General features: G+C 37.2%; 1 protein-coding gene across 4 annotated transcripts in view; it reads right to left on the reverse strand.

Annotated features, from left to right (window-relative positions):
• BLOC1S5 (biogenesis of lysosomal organelles complex 1 subunit 5) overlaps positions 1-20,048 on the reverse strand; it is a 70,456-nt gene that overhangs the window by 29,423 nt on the left and 20,985 nt on the right. For all 4 annotated transcript variants that reach the window (XR_011529575.1, XM_070584028.1, XM_070584027.1 and 1 more), the window contains exons 3-4: positions 12,492-12,621; positions 5,509-5,567 (exon numbers count right to left, since the gene is read on the reverse strand). Coding sequence is in view for 3 of the 4 variants with exons in the window: in XM_070584028.1 (XP_070440129.1) it covers positions 5,509-5,567; positions 12,492-12,621 (189 nt within the window). In the remaining variant the exon portion in view is untranslated. The remainder of the gene's footprint in view (positions 1-5,508; positions 5,568-12,491; positions 12,622-20,048) is intronic.

The raw sequence follows: 20,048 nt of genomic DNA on the forward strand, positions 1-20,048 counted from the left end.
TCAAACGGATTCATACAAGTCTAATAGAAAGTGATAATTCCCCCCACATACACACCAAATCCTTTCCCTACTATCCTTTTTCTTAGTATCATTAATAGTTTGATAGGTACCCTTACAGACTTTTTTCCTATGTTTATACAAACATATTTCTTTAATTACAACAAAATGAAGTCATAGAACATATGATGGTCTGCAGCTTTCTTCTTTCACAATGATAACAATATGTACTAGTGGCATACCCGCAGCAGGAGGGTGGGAGAGCTCAGCCTGGGTGCAAGCAATAAGGCGGTGCATTGTCTGTACAGAACTTAAATCAATGCCACAAACAACTGGAAGCGGTTTTTTACTATCACCAGGCACTGGCAACATTGAACAATGTCAGTGATAAAATACTCCTAAACCAAAACTCTTTCTTTGGTCTAAGTTCTAAATAATTGCTGAGGTTATTGCCAAATTTTAATAATACATGTTTCAAATTAGGACATTTTTATTGCTTCCCCTTTAATAAACTTTGTATTCCACATTGAAGTTAATTTAGAGGACTCTCAGTTAGATAGCCAGTCTCAGACAAAGGTGAAGTCGGCTACACATGTTCGTTTCAAAAGAAAATTCCTAACAGTTCAGAATCATTTCAGCTTTCTCTGGATGCTCAGTCTCTCTAACCCCAGGGTTATTAAATATTCTTGCATTTAAACAATGGTAACACAGCAATTACCTGAATTAGTTCAATTCTATCATTCTACATTACCATTGTTTTGTACTTAAATTTGAATATGTTTTCCCTTGGACTTAAAATTTTTATACTGTGGAGACATTGACCTACTAGAATGGTTTCCAAAGAAACAAAGACAGTACTGCAATTTCTGGAATTTATGGTCAAGTGTGATTTTTATGAATCTCTTTTAGACTTACTCTTATGTTTAAAACTTTTCCAAACTACATATCTGTTTTTTCATGTAAAAGAAATTCTTCAAAATTAAAATTAATAAAAAGCATTTTTAATCAACTATGAGTCAAGAAAGGTTGATAAATCCATTTATACTATTTACTTTGAATATGCAAAGTTCAAATTTGATGAAGTAATTAACAAACCTGCATAAGAATCTAAAGCAAACTATAATATTACTATTCATTACTGTGACAGACCAATATGTAGACATTGTTTTTCTTCCTTTTTTCAAAAAAAATATTAATGTACTTAAAATTAATAATCTCTTACTATTAAGGGAAAAAAAAATCTTTAAAAGAAAAGAGGGCTGGTCCCGTGGCCGAGTGGTTAAATTCACACGCTCTACTGCGGCGGCCCAGTGTTTCACCGGTTCAAATCCTAGGCGCGGACGTGGCACTGCTCATCAGGCCATGCTGAGGCAGCATCCCACATGCCACAACTAGAAGGACCCACAACTAAAAATACACAACTATGTACCAGGGGGCTTTGGGAGAAAAAGGAAAAAAAAAAATCTTTAATAATCTCTTACTTTTTTTCCTCAGGTTCTACAGTACTTTTTAATTTTTTAGTTTTTTTTACTGGTATGATTATCTGCATAAAATTTAAAAAACCACTACTTGCATTTTTTTCTCACTGTTATTCTTTAACATTAGGGGTTTTGTCCTGTGAGGCTTGTTAAGAAGCAATCTCTGTGGGCCGACCTGGTGGCGCAGCGGTTAAGTTTGCATGTTCAGTTTTGGTGGCCCAGGGTTTGCCAGTTTGGATCCCCGTGAGATGCCTACTCAGCGAGGGGGTGATTTTGATGCTTCTGTCCCCCAGATTTTTGTTTATCACAACACAGGTTAGGGGAAGGAGCTATTGGCTTCTGGCTAAAAGGCCAAGAATGCTGCTCAACATCCTAAAAAGCACAGGACAGCCTCCCCAACAAAGAATTACTTGGTCCAAATATCAACAGTGCGGAGGGAGAGAAACCCTGGTCTAAGGGAAAAGACTGAAGAAGCCAACTAAGGTCTAAAAGGCCCTTTGGGACATCTCTCAGTAATACACATGCCATTAATTTTACATATGCCGAACAGACAAACAAAAAAGTATTCACTTTGGTAAGGAGTGTCAGAATAACAACTGTCAACAATGATTTTACATAGAGTAGTACATACTGATCTATTATGCTGCATTTTCAAACTCTATCAAGAACAACGTATAAGCCATGCTATCTCACTGCTCTCATGAAGACAGTATCACAGAGTATCATAAATCTAATAAATATTTATGGACAAGATGAATCAAAGGATTCATGTTTACTTTATGAGTATCTCTAGTCTGACTGAACGGGGCTTCACAAGTTGACCTGGTATATGAACCAAAGTTTAAACTACTGACAGATATTAACCAGCCCATCTTCCCTGATGGCATATTTTCAGGCGCCAATGAATTTTATAAGCTAGTTCTATTTTCATTTCACTACTCTTATTGCTAGCACCTAAAATGCAACTTTGTATTAACGGGTAGTTTTCAAGACACATGTCAAATAACTGGGGAATGTGCATTGTAGGATATCAATCGCGGGAAATGCGATTTGAATGAATGACGTTTATCATAATTTACTTCCCACAGAATTCCACAAATTGTCTTGACATAAAAGAATTAACGATTAATGGTAATAGTCTATTTTATTCTATTACTACTCCCATCTTTCTTTGTTCTGAGAGCCATTCAAATATGTAGCCAACAGTAAAACCAAGGGGAAGGATTAACACTGGATTGTAAAATGCAGCTAGAGGTCAATTTCACTTTGTACATACTTGCGAGATGAGAAATTAAACTTCATCTCTATGCCTTTTTATGCAGTCTGAAAACTCATCAAAGTTTCGGCAAAAGCTAGATATGGTCAATAAGAAAAAAGTCCTCAAAGATTCATATTTGAAATGTTCTGCTAACTAGGGGAAGCACTAAAAAAGACATAACGACAAAGTTTATTGCCCTGGAAGAATATAAAGAATTTCTACTTTTCTCTGAGCTCTAAAAAAGGGATCTTTGTATATAACTTTCAGCTGGTTCACTTTATTAAATTATCTTGGGAAAAGAAAATAATCAGGGTAGCTGCTTATGCATGTAGGTTTCATAGACTCCGTGCCAATTCTTAGCGAAACACAACATTTCAGTATATTCTAAAATACTAATTTTTAATGTGTATGCCATGAAAAAATAGTTTAGTAATATTCTCTGACATAGTGTCTATAAGAAATATATTTAAGACTAAAACATTCTAAGGGCTTTAGTATTTCTTGAGGCCACCACGGAAGAGTTCATTTAATTTAGAAAATTACGAATGGGCAGGGTTCTCAAGTGCTTCACCAACTCTAACAGACCACAGCAGGTCTCTTAGGCACAGGGTGACTGCCAGCGACTTAAACAAAAGCCTGAGCTGGCAAGGCAAAAATGCTGGCTTACATTTGGAGAGTGCTATACAATTTACAAAGCCATTGCACATAAATTATATAAAACTATTTAACAGGTAAGAAGAACGTCAATCTATCAGGCAAGCAGAACAGGTACTGACTTTGCAGACGAGGAGCCTGAAGCTCAAGAACTTGTCCAAGGGCACACAGCTAGCAAATAAAGGGACCCACCAGAAAGAGAAGATACCAGGTATTTTTTTTTTACCTAACCTGGTCATTTTCCTACTTATATATGGTTAATACACCAAATGCGAAAAAAGTTCCAAGTAACAAGAGGAATTATTCCAATTATAATTTAATTTTAGGTTAGTTCTGCTCAAGAATGACAAGAATTGCCATTTATCAGAATCGTTAACTGCTCTGACAATGTCTTAGAAAAAAGACCAATAATGTGAGAGCATATTCTCATGAACCTGCTTAAATCACACAGCAACGTGTTTCTTAGAAAGGCAACATGCGGCATGGAACGCCTCTTCAATTTTTATTTTGAAAGCCAAGAGAATTGCATATGTTACAGCAAATGTTCTATCAAACAGTCTTTCTGCTTCTCAAAAACAGAAATGCTCCTGGTGCCTTCAACAACAAATTGTTTAATGCAGCATTCAAGAACATCCACAATCATCTCCAGACATACCCATTCAGACACGCTACACACCAGGCTCCATAAGACTATTAACTTCTCACGCCTTTTGCCTTTGCTTACACTGTATCCCTCAGCCTACAATATCTTTCTTCCCGTTTTCTGTCAGTTGAATTCCTCCTCACTAATCAAGGTTGGGCTTGAATGCCACCATCTTCCTAAGAAATGGCTCCTTTTACCACGCTCCTACAAAGCTCTTTGTATCTTGACCACTGCTCGCTCTTTATCCTACATTACTTAGTGTTAGTGGCTTGGGCCTCCTCTTCCAGACTTTTAGTTCCTGAGTGAACAAATTGCCTCAAACTTAATAAACTAAACTCTTTCATCCCAGTGGCACCCAGCGAAGTAGAGAACTAAAGAGGTATCTGCCGTCCAGCTGGTACAGCTCATTTGCGCGCCCGTGCCTGCCTTTACAGTGCTCTCCGGACACCGTGCGAGCACTACACCCTGACACAGATTTTCCAGATTTTCCTGCCCATGGCTTTGCCGTGCCATTTTATCAACCTGCTTGGCAACAGCCCTGCTCCCTGACCTGGCCTGCTGGGATCCTGCTCCTTGTGGGCGGCCTTCCCACCTGGCTTAAATATCTAGTCCTTTCAGTAAGGCTTGATTCATCAAATTGTTGGATTTTTAAACTTTGTATCAACCTTTAGAGTTGAGCAGAGGGTGCAGAAACTTTAACTCTAGCAAGGTTCACTCCGGTATATTTTCATACCGTGCAGATCTGAATTATTATTGTGGATTAACCACCACACATTCCAGAGAAATGGAGATAGTAACATTTGTTGATATACACACATGCAAAAAGGCATTATTTTCAGGGTGACTTAGCATTTTCAACATTTCTTAATAAGTCTATTATTTTAGAGCAATAAATAAGCTATAAAAGTACTTTATGAAAATTTTAAGTGAAAACACCAAATTATCACAGGAACTTAAATTCTTGTGCTGTTTTTCCACATCTGAATTTAGTTAAGATATAATTCAAATAAGCAAAGCACTACCCAGCAAGTGATTCACACACTCTTATGACTATTCATTAAATAATCATCCACAGGCATGAATGCTTCCTTCTCTAGAAGAAATATACATAACACACTCAACGCTTCAGGCTCAAAGGAAAGATTTATATTTCCAATCGGGTGGGTATTTTTTGTTCCATGTAAAAATCCTATTCTCTCTCCTCCCTGAGACAAACACCACTTTCAGGGAAAAGACGGAAATGTTGAAAAGGAAAAAAAAGAGATCTGCAATTTGAATTATAAAAATATGGATGGTATAATCATGTGCCCAGACCTCAACACATCTTCAATAAATTAGCCATTTTAAATCTTTTTAAATCACTGCTATAAAAGAAAACAAATTCAGAGAATTTTTTGATCAAAAGCAACTGCTAATAACATGATGATAATAAAAGCCCTGGACTTACAGGCCCCATTATCCAAATGATCTACTTTTACCTTTTTTCGTTCCTGCTCCCTCTGTTGGAGTCTACAGACTGAGTCAGTAGCTGCGTGCACTGAAATAAAACAGACAATGGGGTTTCAATCAGCAGCCTTCCCTCAAGGAGAGACTTACCTGGAAAAAATAAAATACTTGGATTGTTTTAGATCTCAAAAAACCGCAAAAAAACTGGTATTATTTTGGTCATGGTAGGGTGGCTGGAAGGGAAAAAAAGAAGTTCTGCCAACATATTCAGGATGTCATAATTAGAACCATTACAATTCTTGAGCTTTGAGCTGCAAGCCAAGGACATTTAAGTACTAATTTCAATAAGTTGTCAACAGTGACCTCAGAATTCTCTAAAAAGATAAAATGCCTGATAAATTTATCATTACATTCTGATTGATTACGCCCTCACAGTGTCTCTCTGATTCATTAACCTCCCACTCCTTTTTTCTCCTTCATACCACTACTCTCTTGTGGGCAGTAACTGCTATCTAGAACGCTTCAACAACTTTTTCCCTATTCTTGCTTCTGCTCTCCTGTCTTCCAATTTGTCCTGGCTGCCACTGCCAGGTTGAAGTTTCTCTGGACTGGTTTCATTGAGCTATTTCCCTTTCTAATGAATCAAAACTGCTAGTAATAATTACTATAGTTATTTATTGAGGATAATTATGTGCCAAGACCTGTGCTAAGTACTTTCCATGTGTTCTTCCTCTTAATCCCACTTTCCTATTTAGGAGAGGATCACTATCCCATTTTACAGATTTTTGGCATCTGCAAAAAATTGAGGCATAAAGAAGTGAAGTGTCACTCAAGGAGGTAATACGACCAATAAATACAGAAAGCAGGATTTAAAATCAGATCTCCGACTCTAAAGATTTGGCTCTTACCCTCAGCACTCTACTCTCTTACAATTTCATCAGTGAAACTGGTTTTAATCCATCAGTTACTCAAACTTCTTCCTTTACCGGATCCATTTTATTTCTGTACACAAATGTTTTCACTCACTTCTCTGTTCAGTGTGCAGGCTGAGTCAGCCCTAGTCAACCAACTCTAGAGCTGAACACTTAATGGGCTGGGTAACTGATCCTGGGCGTGTCTGCTTGCTCACTCACTCACCCATTCATCATATATTTACTGAGCATTTGCTATGTGCCCGGGGCTGTTACTATTGCTGCTCTGAATCTCTCAGCACCGCAGTATACAAGGACTTCAGAAGTGACATGAGAACTAAATGAGATAACACAATAGATATAATGCTTAAAAATAACTTTAATATTAATAATAAAAGCCACTTAGAGCAGTTCTTCACACACAGTGAGACGTCAAGAAATGTGAGTTACTGCTATTCTATTTATTGTACTATCCTTACTGCAGGTGCTTTCCTTACTCCTTTCCTCTAATGAAAATGTTTTACTTGTTTTAAAAGCCCACTTCAAGGTTTACTGGCTTCATAAAGTCCTCCCAGATTAATCCTTTCCCTATAAGGATTTTCTCACTTTCGAAATCCCTTCATGAGGAACGTGTGCATCCTACTACATCATCTTGAGTTTGCTGAAACGGAGGTTCCCCCAGATGCTGTACAATATGCCTTCCTCTCCCGCCCCAACCTGGCCCCAGCGAGGGCACAGTTCCGTGACAGGGCAGGGACTGTGACTCTCTTTCAGAAAAATGTTAGGCCTCTCCCTGTGAGAACATGGTAAAGAGCAGGTTTCTGCTTGTAAAAAGTCATGTTTTTATCAGTAACCATTCATTTTAGTTATATCAAAGATAATATTTTAGTACTAAAAATTAGGTTCCCAATCATTGTTTGTTTTAACATAAAAGATGAAAACAAAACAGGAGCTGATTAGATCTGCCTTCTTTCTGCGGCATATTAATATTACATCATCTTTCCTGAGTAGTGGTTCTTTCATTTCCTGCTTGGGTTTTTTTTTCTTTTTTCCTTCTGGCTCTGAACATAACTTAAAAACAATCCATTTTCTGGTCTTTGGGTGCTTCATCATTTTCAGATCATTCTGTGATCATTTCAGATCTTAATCTAAAAGAAGAGTTACAGGACTATGACATTTATTTCATCATTTGTTATATCCTTTAAAAATTTAACTAGAACACATCTGACAAAGGCACACTTTTGTTCCTTATCAGGATTGTCTTTCTGCTTTGACAGAATAACCATTTTTAGAAATTTCACTCCCTTTGAAGTAATTTACTTTTTAATTCTTTAGCCACACAATAACAAAGGTCTGCTTTCTGAATCTAATGAAATCTGCTTTTCTAAAATCTAAGAAAATCACTTGACTACACCAATCATTCCCTTCCTTCATGAGGAGAGCCTCCAAGAGGAGAGGACCCACCATCCCCGCTTCCTCTCACGTTCACATCACATCACACCTAATTCAACAGGAATTACAGCTGTCTCAGTGTTTTAGGAGACTATGTTGACTTTAAACAGCCAAAAATTTATCAAATTATTTTCTCTCAACCAAAAGATTGTTTGAGGAGATTAGCAGCATACAGTAACTGTGCCACATACAACAATTAACAATGTCTTGACTGTCCTCGCATAAAAGGGAAGCAAATCCATTTGGTCACGGTACATATATATAAATCTCAAACACATACATAAGAAAATAATCTTGGTTTGGAATTAGAAGCAAATGTTGGCTAATCATCGTTCACTCATTTCGAGGAATAAATAATTACTTAGTGGCTACGATGTGCCAGGCACTGTTCTAGATGCCAAGGATACTGCAGAGAACAATCAGAGTCCCTGAGCTCATGGAACTCATATTTTAGTTGGGAAAAGAAACAACATAGAGATACTTAGCATGTCTAGGTGGTGATGGACACTATGGAGAAAAACAAGGTCAGGTAAGAGAGGCCGGAGAATGCCAGAATGAGAGAGGACGAATGTTACAGAGTGGCCAAGGCAGGTCTCACTGTTGACATTTGAGCAGAGACCTATAGGAAATGAGAATGCACAGAAATCTGAGAAAAGAGTATTCCAGCGGGAGCAGCAAGTGCAAAGGCCCTGAGGCAGGAATGTACTTGGCACACAGGAGGAAGAATAAGGAGGCCAGTGTAGCTAGAACAAAGTGAAAGAAAAGGAAAATGGTAGGAAATAAAAATCAGAGTGGGAGCCATCATGTAGAAACTTTCAGGCCACTTGAGGATTTTGACTTTTTACTCTAAGCAAGATGAGGAGATTCTGATATAGTAATGACAAGCACCAAGTTACACTTTAAAAGGATCATTCAGGTTCCAACATGGAGAACACAGTACAGGAAGGAAAGAGAGAAGTTTAAAGATACGTTATGGGGCTACTAGAACAATCCAGGTGAGAGATGATAGTGGCTTAGAAGTGAAGTGGTAAGGGTGATCAGATTCTGGTTATATTCTCAAAGTTGAGCCCAAAGGATTTGCTAATAAAATACATGTGAGAAAAGGAAGAGAGAATGAGAAAGGGAAGGGAAGGATGGGGAGAGGAGGGAAGAGTAAAAGAAGGAAGGAGGGAGGTAGAGGAGATGGAGAGAGAGCATTCCAGAGAAAGACAGATGCTGAGGGAGAGAGAGACAGGAGTTCAGGCTTTTCAGCCTGAGCGGTTAGGTGAATGCTGACGCCATTACTGAACAGGGACAGAATGAGATAAAAGCAGAACTGAAGAAAGAACCCAAGCTTGGTTCTGGTCATGTTACACTGAGATGCTTATTAGACATCTAAGTGGACTAGGCTGTTGGATGTAAAAATCTGGAATTCCAGGGAGAGGTCCAAGGTGAAAACATAAACGCAGAATAAGGACTGGCATACAGATGATGTTTAAAGCTGTGATTCTGTATGAAATCACTGAGCAAGTGAGTATAGACAGAAAAGATATCCCAGAGTCAAGCCTTAGGGCACCCCAATGTTAAAAGCCAAGGAGAGAAGTGGAAACTAACAAAGGAGACGGAGAAGGAGGAGCCGAAGTCGTGGGAGAAAATCCAGGAGAAAGTGATGGCCCAAAAGGAAAGGCCAACTTTCCTTATTACCTTTTTAAAGATGCACAGAAACAACATCCTGAAGTTGAAAGAACTTGAGCTTTGGAGTCAGAAGAACTGGGTTTGCACTATAGTTCCTCCAATTATTACTGGAGAACCATGGATGCCAAACCACTATGAATTTCAGTTTCCTCAACTATAAACTGGAGAGGAGAATAAGCAATTATTTTGTAGTTATGACAGTCAATGAAGAAAACACAGATTAAAATTCTAACTACTGAAGTGCTATAAAAAATTAGTATTTTAAATCATAATGAGTTCTTAAAGATTTCTAGGTAAAGAGACAGAATGAAGCAAAATCAGACAAACTTAGTTCCCTAAATGTCTCACAAAATAAATAAGTTTTAAAAAAGGTAAAAAAATTCAATCATTTACTGAACAAGTAAGAACTGTAATTGTAAACTATAAACTGTGAAAAGTGGTGACTAAGAATACGAGCATAAGAACTGAGACTCCTAACTTCACCGTAACTACTCCACCCCCAACAGTCAGAAAAAGAAAATGAGTTGACAAAATTCTTAGAACTCTAACCTGCTTTAATTTGTAGAGAAACAGATTTGGGGAGAAAGGAACAAAGTATGTGAAAGACATGTAAGACAGCAAAGCTCCATAATAAAATTCTCCATAGGTACTTTTAATACAAAATAACTGTATGAACTAAAAGACGTCAAACAAACAGCATGAAATGAAAAATGAGATCGCAGAGCTAAGGAAACAAACTGAGAACTCTAACATCATTACAGATCTAATAAATAAATCAGAAACAAAGGAATCGAATAGTCTAAAACTAAATTAACAATTGGCAGCATTATACCTGCAGGATAGAAAGCAAATACTCTGCAAACCCTGACAAAGTTAAAACTCCCAAGTGAGACGGTGGGGAAGAGACACAGAAGGAAGGTATAGGAGTCCTAACCGCTCATCTCACAGGGCACTGATTAACGCAGAAACAATAACAATGGGGCTCTAACTGCAGGATGTTTTTTATAATTATTTTTCTTTGAATGATGTTTTAGTAACAACTATCTTTTATAGTAAAAAACACTTATTTTAAGTATTCACTTAAGTTTTTGTTCTGTTAAATTCAAATAAAATTTAAAATTAATACCTCAACTTAAAATTGTATGATCTTATCCTTATCACATGTTCTTTCTCTCCCTCAGACCTTTCCGTCTACTCATTCAGCTATCATCTATTCATCCTTCCATTCATCCTTCTGTTTGGATATACACAAAGGTCTCTGAAATGATGTTCACCAAAGTTAAAAAGCAATGGCTTTCTTTAGGTTGTGATTAAAGTGATTTATTCCTTTCTTTTTCTTTCTTATTTTCTTCTTCATTTCCTTTTTCTTCTTACTTAAACATATGTCCTTTGTTTAAATAATAAAAAAAATAAAGTAATTGCTCTTAAAAGAGCATAAACACTCGTTTGCATGATTTTGCACAACCCCCTGTTCAGTTAGTAGTAGAAATAAACAAGCCAGCACTATGACTTAAAATGTCAAGTTTTTAAACTGAAATTCCCCGGGAACCACAGCCGGGCCCAGGTGAATTCTTAAAACTACATGAGCTTTACAAAAGCAGACAATTATCTCCATTATAGCTGTGACGTTCATGATAATAGCTACAAAAAAATACTGATGTTGGAGCCTACTGAGGAAGTCTTTCTTGCTCGAGCAGGAAAACCCCTCCAAAAGTCATTGCTGGGTTTCTAAAGCTAACAATGAGACTCCAAGTAGTCCACAGATGTTAAAACCTTAGTTAACTTCAAGTTTTATGTGTTTTAATCCTTGCTTTCAGGAAAATATGTTTCCGGGCGGGATTTCACATTACTAGCAATACTTCTCTATTTCATTGTGAAGTGTCTACTTTTCAGAGGCTAGTCCTCACGTCAGAAATAACTTCAGCCCAAGAATGAAACAAGTCAAAATAACCATTCATAGATTTTTACCAAGCTTTGCCCAATTTATTTTTACATACTCAAAGTGTAGAAAAGGAAAGTTACAGGCACATCTCAAATGTATACATATTCTTATTAATAATAACCTGAGTTTTAGTTTTAGCATAATATCTAGAATGTTTGTCGAGGTTAAGGAAGTGACAGTATGAACAAACGGGGCACATCTGCAGTAAAATGCAAAGGCCTCAAGTCAATTTTAGGCTTTTTGCCATCCCCCTAAAGAAAGCGAATGTGATCCTGGGGGATATGCGTGCCAGCCTCCTTTGAGCATCAGCCCACAAAAGACTAAGTGGGACAGACCCACAAAGACGGGCTCACCAAAGCCTGTCCCCTGCTCCCCTTCACAGGCCATATGTTACTGGCGAGTTTTATTTTTTTCCCCCAGAAAGCTGTTTTTTCATTTTGCACTTCAGTAATCTATCATTATTTATCAGCATCATCCTTGGACAAGCTGAAAGTGTCAATACAGATCCAAGGAGAAGCCATGAGTTTCTGACATATTTCTGATTTTAAAATTAGGTACTAATAAAACTTTTATGTTATGTTATGATTTGATGTGTTTCATAAACATTCTTTTTGATCAACTCTCTCTTCACATTACAATATTCTGCTTAATGAAAAAAGTGGTAAGATACAAACATTTATGACAGGATTTTTTTTTAAAAAAGTTAACTCTAGTATCCTGTTTGAAAAAGAAGGTCATCAAACTTTTTTTATGGATAAGTTTTTAAAGGTCAAAACTGCTTTGATTTTCTCACATTCTAAAAGGACCACCTCCATGCACCCCAGAAGCACACGTCTCGCTTTGGAGATTAATGCTCTTAACACCAACGGCAACACTCATTCATCACTAGAAAACCACTTTCTCTGTGACAGGGCTTCCCTCTTACATGCTCTGTTTAGACTTCTCTCTCTCCACATCCCACCAAAATACTCAAGGAAACACATTTTGGCACAGCATTCATTGGAAATAAAGCAGTATTAAAAAGTCAATGGCTTACATCTCTGGAGAACTTGGTCTAAGTTGTCCTGCATCGTTTCTCTACATTTAGGAATTGTATGTTCATTTGTTTCACGGATCATATTCTTCAAATTTTCAAGAACTCGCATTTCTCGAAGTCCACGTTTTTCCTATTAAAAGAAAATAAGTGACTAGTACATAGCGTGTCTTAAATCTTGGTAATTACTTTCTGGGATTTCCACCCAGATTTGGTTATGCTATTACTCATTACTGAAATTTACAGAGCCTTCTTCTAATTATTTGGCAATAAATGAGGTCACAACCTCGAGGCATTTTTTTATTATGAAATGTTTTAAAAGTTGCAGTGAGTAATATTTTTATAGCAATGTTTAAAAATGGCATGAGATACAGTAAAAGAACAAGAAAGAGGCCTAGATTGTTACATATTTCCTTCAGTGAGGGCAGAGAAAGAAATTAGATACCTTTGATTTGATTTTAATTTCATTATTTTCATTCTTACCATATAGCTTCTATTATTATACTATTTTTTATCTGATTCCATTTTTCTCAAATAAAAATGTGAGCTCAAGCATCCATTAGATACTTCCCTGTGCAGCCAAGAGTCAACGTTGAAGGCCTGAGGCTACTATCCTTAGGAAGGCTGCTTGTAAGGCTGGCCTTCGCCTGCGGGCTGAGAACCTGACCAGTAAACACTTCCTTACACGGGTACAGTCATGCATCACTTAAGGACAGGGACATGTTCTGAGAAATGTGTCATTAGGCGATTTTGTTGTGCAAACATCAGAGTGTACGGATACGAACCCAGATGGTATTGCCTACTCCACCTCCAGGCTATATTGTACTAATCTATGGGACCACTATCATATATGTGGTCCATCGTCAACAAAAACATTATGTGGTGCATGACTGTATAAAACTTTCTGTAAATGATAAGACACCTCTTTCCATCTGGGAGTCTGGAATTTTGATACATGCTAGGCAGAGACTGCCTACTTGACCAGTCCCCAGTAAAAAGCTTGGACTCCTAGGCTCAGGCAAACTTCCCTAGTAGATGACATTTCACACACGTTGTCACAACTCACTGCTGGGGAATGCACTGCATCCTGTGTGACTCCATCGGAAGAAGATGCTTGGAAGCTTCTACCTGGTTTTGTCCAGGTTTCTCCCCATGCACTTGTCCCCTTGATGATTTTGCTGTGTACTCTTTCACCATAATAAAACTTAGTCACTAGTACAACTATATGCTGAGTCCTTGAGTTTTTCTAGTGAAGCACTGAAGCTGGAGGTGGTCTTAACACCTCACCCTGCCCCCCCTGAGGCTGAGCTAGACTTAGGGACTTGCTTCCAAAGAAAAGAGGAAGGAAAGGGAAAAATATTAACCTCACAGTAGACACAATGAAGGTTGACATCATCAGCGATGTCATGGTGATAGCACCCCCTGATGTAATGTGACAAGAAGAGCACTTTACCTCTGTGGTACTCTTCCCAAAAACTCATAACCCCAATCTAATCTTAAGAAAAACATCAGACAAACCCAGATTGGGGGACATTCTACAGGCTACCAGCCAGAACTCAAGACTGTCAAGATCATGAAAAACAAGGAAAGACTGAGAAACTGTCACAGACCAAAGAGAGACATAACAATTAACTGCAATGTGGTACCCTGGATTAGATCCCAGAACAGAAAGAGGACTGTAATGGAAAAACTGGTGAAATCCAAATAAAGTCAGGTGTTTTATTAATAGTAATGTACTAATGTCAGCTTCTTAGTTTTTACCAATGTAGTATGGTAATATAAGACATTAATAATGGGAGAAATTGGGTGAGGGGTATATGAGAACTCTCCACACTATCTTAGCAACTTCACTGTAAATCTAAAATTAATACAAAACAAAAAGTTTATTAAAAAAAGAAGAGTGGTAAACTTGATTCCAAGAAAATAATATTAATTATGTTACTGGGGTCTTTGTTCTGTTTTGAGCCATCCTAATGGAAGAGCTGTGGCCAGATTTTTATTCTTTCTAATTTTTCCATAATAAAAGATTTAAAACTCATATGAAAAAGTTGACAGAGAATAAAATAATGAATCCTCATGTACTCATCACGAAGCTTCAACAATGCTCAACTCATGGCTGATTTTGTTCCCTCTGGAACAATATGCCCCTGCCCAAAATCCTAGACTCTCTTGAAGCAAATCCCAGGGAGTATATCATTTCCACTGTAAGTATTTCAACATCTATCTTTAAAAGACAGACTCCTCTTAAAGAAAAGATACAATAAGACCACCTCTCTTCTCTCTCCTGTCTCTCACGTACACACTCAACAACAGCTCTTTAATATCATTAAATATCAAGGTAGGATTTGCATTCCCTCAAATGTTATAAATGGTTTTTATCTCCCAGTTTATTTAAAATAAAATCTAAATAAGATTCAGACATTGCAATTGGTTAATATGTTTCTTAAATCTTTTCTAATCTATAGATTTCCCCTCCATCACTTTTTTTCCTTTGCTTAACATATTCCTTTGTCTCTTCTCTTTCCTGTAAATTAGCAGTTAGAACTAGAGGCTTGATCAGATTCAAGGTTTGTTTTGTTTTGTGTCTTTAAGAATATTTCAGAGGTGGGCTGCATACTTTCAATAGGCTGTTGGTAGCATTCCGTCTTCATTTATTAGCAGGAATCCCTACTTCTATAAAGAGAAATTTGCCCTCATCAACTATTTGGTTACTCTGAGGAATGCTCATATATGAAAGTCAAAATAAAATTATTATTTCTCCTTATTCACCAGTTTTAAAAATAATGATGTGGTTCTCTAGTATTCTCTAAAGGTTTTTGTTTGTTTTTATATATTCCCATGACTCATAGATTTAAAAATATTTGAAGCTTTTCAATCTGTTACAGTATTTCTCCTTATTGGTGCTTAAAGTGTCCTATCTTTGTCTAGTAGGAGCCCGTTCAGGTCGACTCTGGAACACATTAGACAAAGCCCTAGTGTTCCTTAATAGTTTCTTTGCTTTCTGACGTGGCCTGATGCTCCAGGCTAATCTTGTACATTTCCTGACCCAGACTTGGAATCAGCAGGTCTCTAAATACCACTGGTATTCAGAAATGGCGTTTAGAGACTGGGTACTAGGGGTGCTCACTGCTCCTGGGTCAGTCATTAGTTCTAGACCTTTCAGTGGACAAGGAGAGGAAATAGGTATTTTTTTTAAAAGAAAAGATACATTTTAAGTTCATACTCATAGTCAAACAAATTCAGGATGATAGGGTTTTTAATGACCCTCTCTGTCTTATCTGTTTCTTTCCATTTCTCAAAACACCATATAATGACTCACTTGCTTCATCACTAATTCAGTCAAGTAACAATACTAATACTAGCATCAGCAAAATGATTATTGAAAACACTTGAGGGTTTTTTTTTAAACTCTTTGTTCTAAAGGGACATTTCACTAGGAATGTACAAATTACTGCTTTAAAATTACTTAGAACAATTTCTCGGGGCCGGCCCGGTGGCATAGTGGTTAAGTTAGCAGGCTCCACTTTGGCAGCCTGGGGTTTGCTGGTTCAGATCATGAGCGAGGACTTACACACAGCTCATCAAGCTATGCTGAGGCAGCGTGCCGCATGAGAAGAACTAGAAGGACATACAAGTAGGACATACAACTAGGTACTGGGGCTTCGGGGAGAAAAAAAAAGAGGAAGATTGGCAAGAGATGTTACCTCAGGCCCAATCTTCCTCACCAAAAAAAGAAAGAAAGAAAACAATTTCTCTCTGCATTGGCAATGCCACCATCTGGAAACATAGGTTTGCTTTTCTACATTTTGCTTGATTTTTAGAGATTGCTTCTTATAATTTAATTTTCTTTTAAATTATCTAAAATATTTACACAGCTCCAAAACTACATCTCTAAAAAAACATATATTCAAAAAAGTCTAGCTTCTATCCCTATCTTTTGTACCCTATTCCTTCTATCACTCTCTTTAGGTAATTATTTTAAGATTTTTATCCTGCCATTGTTTTCAGTATAAGGATATACATCCTCATTTACTCGTGTATGTATACACACATGCATACGTGTAAGTGTGTAGATACATATTTTTTCAATTCCTTCCTTCTTAAACAGAAACATGATATAAAGACTTTTCTTATTTCACTTTCTAAGTCAAAATCATAAGCGCACACACTCTATGTATGTAATCTTTCTCTCTACGGTCATGTGGTCTATCTGTTCTCTTTTTGGTGTATCTCTCAGCATTTAGAAAAGTGGGCGTTTTTGCTCTCATGGTTATGTTTATACTAACAATTTATATAATACCCTTGGTCTCCACTTTTTGGCTATTGTCTACTGGTCCCCTACAATAAGCAATATTAATATTAGGCGGTCATCTCTTCTTTCTTTAGCTTTTTCCCCTCCCTCAGAATCCAATGTGAATTGACTCCTAGTTAATATTTATAAGGCAACAAGTGAGGATATTCTACGTTTCATATAACCTCTTCGCTCCTTCCATTTTCTGATAGACTGTATCTACATTGTCAGAACACAGAGCCACAGCATGTTATACTGTCTCCCTTATAACCACCATTTGGTCTTGGTTCTGTAAGCAAATGCATATTTAGTGGTTACTAACTGTTGTTAGGTAGAAGTCTCGCCAATCACTTTGGTTGTCTGAAACTCATTCTGTTGATTATATAATAATGCCTTAGGAAAGGCTCAGGTGAACAATATTCCCTGAGTCCTTGCATGACCCTAACAATGGATTCTGAGGGGAAGAGTCTTGCTGTGGTCAGTCAATTCAGGAGAAAATGACAAGGGGGGCAGTTCCCCTTTTTGTACTTGTTCAGGCTTGAGGGTAAGCAGAGTTCTGGGGCCTGGAGGAAAGAGATAAGCCTGACTAAAGTTTGGTCAAGAAAAAGAAGAGGGTAAGAAATGGGAAAATGTGAACACTTGATCACTGATTATTCTTTGCAACTGTGCTGCCTCTCCTTCTGTATTTTTGCTTCTACATAAACATTATAGCTAGTTTACTAAGTTCCATGAAAAATATCTTGGAACTTTGATTGTGATTGCATTGATTGTGTAGATTAATTTGGAGGTAATGGCTTCCTTAAAATATTAAGATTTCCCCACCACACCAGTATAACTCTCTCTTTATGTAGGTTATGTTTTGCAGTTAAACTTTATATTTTCTTCCTTGTGGGCTTCATGCATTTTCTGTAGGATTGTCCCTAGGTATTTCTGAAGTATTATTTCTTTCATTTTAAACAGGTTTTGCTATTGTATTTTACAATTGGTTTTTCCCTTGATGGAATAAACCATTGTATTTTGTATTTTGATCTTGCTGTATACATCTTGTTGAACTCAGTACGTGTCAGTGAACTCTCTGCAGTTTTCCTGGTAGATGATTATGCTATCTGCAGATAATGACTGTGTTGAGTTTTCTCTCAAGTACTGCACCTGTTTTATTTTCTTTGCTCATTGCACTAGTTGAACTTGGAGGTGGAGTAAAGAATTGTCAGTCAATTCAGGTATCAGTTTTCAAAGTATTTTGAAATGCATATTTAACATGCAGACCATGAGGTTGCTCCACAGTAAGTCTTGCTTCCTAACCAAAGGTAAAGGCCTGACAGTTCCTGAATTGGAATCTGCAGTTTAACAAAAGACATCAGATGCTGTATTTGCACAATGAGTTTCAAGAAGCATTTGGGCAGAGCACTTGCTAAGAATTAGAATTGGAATATATTATGCCTTATACTTTTGCTTTTCAGCAACTGTATGCTTGTCTTTACCTGGATAGGGTACATTATTTATTTTAAAACCTTGATTTATTTTTGATAACAAGTAAAACATGGAAGATATTTGTTGTAAATTATAATACCCCAAACTTCTCATCCCCCTTAAAAGAAGTATCCTCAAACAACCACAAAATTATAATTTGTTCTGCTAAACATAGAATCTTCAGTTATCAAAATTAAATAAGAATATATCCTTGTCAAAGCTCAAATGTTAACAAATATATACTTTTAGAATTGTATAGGATTGTACTAAAAACCCCCAACAACTTGATCTCTCTTTATATTTTACATGGAGAATTTAACATGTCAATGTGGACAGCCATAGTTTAGTCTTTGTGGGTTTGGGGCAGCATTCCTTAAAACTAAAATAAGTTTTCGTTTCGTCATTTCTTATCGATGGCTTGTTTGAATGATTTGTAATTTTCCCTCTTACAATGCTGCACTGAACATCCTGGGGCCAGACAGCCTCCTCCCTGAGCTCGCTGCTTCAGAGGCTTTTAGGATCAGTGCCCACCCAAGCCTCAGAGAATACATTGTGTGGTCTGATGGAAAACAAGACCTTGGCTAAGATTCAGCACCCTGTGGCTGATTCCTGGAAGTTGGGAATCTGAAAACCCGGAAACTGGAAGTTCGTGACTAGAGGAGACTGGGAACAAAAAATCCTTTTTTCTGGTAGGGAAAGATTCGTCCTGAGCTAACATCTGTTGCTGGTGTTCCTCTTGTTTTTCCTCCCCAAGCCCCAGTACATGGGTGCATGTCTTAGTTGTAAGTTGTTCTAGTTCTTCTATGTGAGCCACTGCCACCACATGGCTACTGACAGCAGGTGGTGTGGTTCTGCAACCAGGAATTGAAGCCGGGTTGCCAAAGCAGTCACAGTGTCAAACTTCAAGTATCATGCATCAGGGCTGGCTCAAGAAATTCTTGCTTCCTGGAGAGATAAAGAGCTTCCCAGACAAGTAAAAATTAAAGGAGTTTATCACCAAGAAACCAGTTCTAGAAGAAATGCTGAAGGGACTTCTTTAAGTGGGAAAGCAATGACCACAGAGATAAAAAAAAAAAAAATTATTATAAAAAAAAAAACAAAAAAAAACAGGCAATAAAATCACTTGTAAGGGTAAAAATATAATAAAGGCAGCAGATCAACTACCTGTGAAGATAATATGAAGGTTAAAAGACAAATGTACTAAAATCACCTATTTCAATGCTAAGAGGGTAATGGATAGACACACACTAAACAAGAGACTATATATGATTTGAAAAACATAAAATGTGGGAGGAGGGAAGTGAAAAAGTAGAGATTTTAGAAAGAGATCAAGCTAAAGAGTCTATCAACTTGATATAGACTGTTATATACATAGGATATTAAATAGGATCCTCATGGTAATCACAAATCAGAAACCTATAATAAGCAAACAAGAAAGTAAGACAAAAGAAATCAAACCTACTACTAAGAAAGCCTTCAAACCACAAGGGAAGAGAGCAAGAGAAAAAGACAGAACAGAGAAGAACTACTAAAACACCCAGGGAAAAAAAAGTAATAAAATTGCAATAAATACATATTTATCAATACCTACTTTGAATGTCAATGGACTAAATGCTCCAATCAAATACCACAGGGTGGCCAAGTGGATAAAAAAACAAGACCCATGTATATGCTGCAATACAAGAGACACACTTCAGACCTAAAGACACTCACAAAATGAAAGTGAAAGGATGGAAAAAGATATCCCATGCAAATGGCAAAGAAAAGAATGCGGGGGTAGCAATACTTATATCAGATAA

The sequence above is a fragment of the Equus przewalskii genome, chromosome 19 (assembly GCF_037783145.1).
Source record: "Equus przewalskii isolate Varuska chromosome 19, EquPr2, whole genome shotgun sequence".
NCBI classification, from domain to species: domain Eukaryota; kingdom Metazoa; phylum Chordata; class Mammalia; order Perissodactyla; family Equidae; genus Equus; species Equus przewalskii.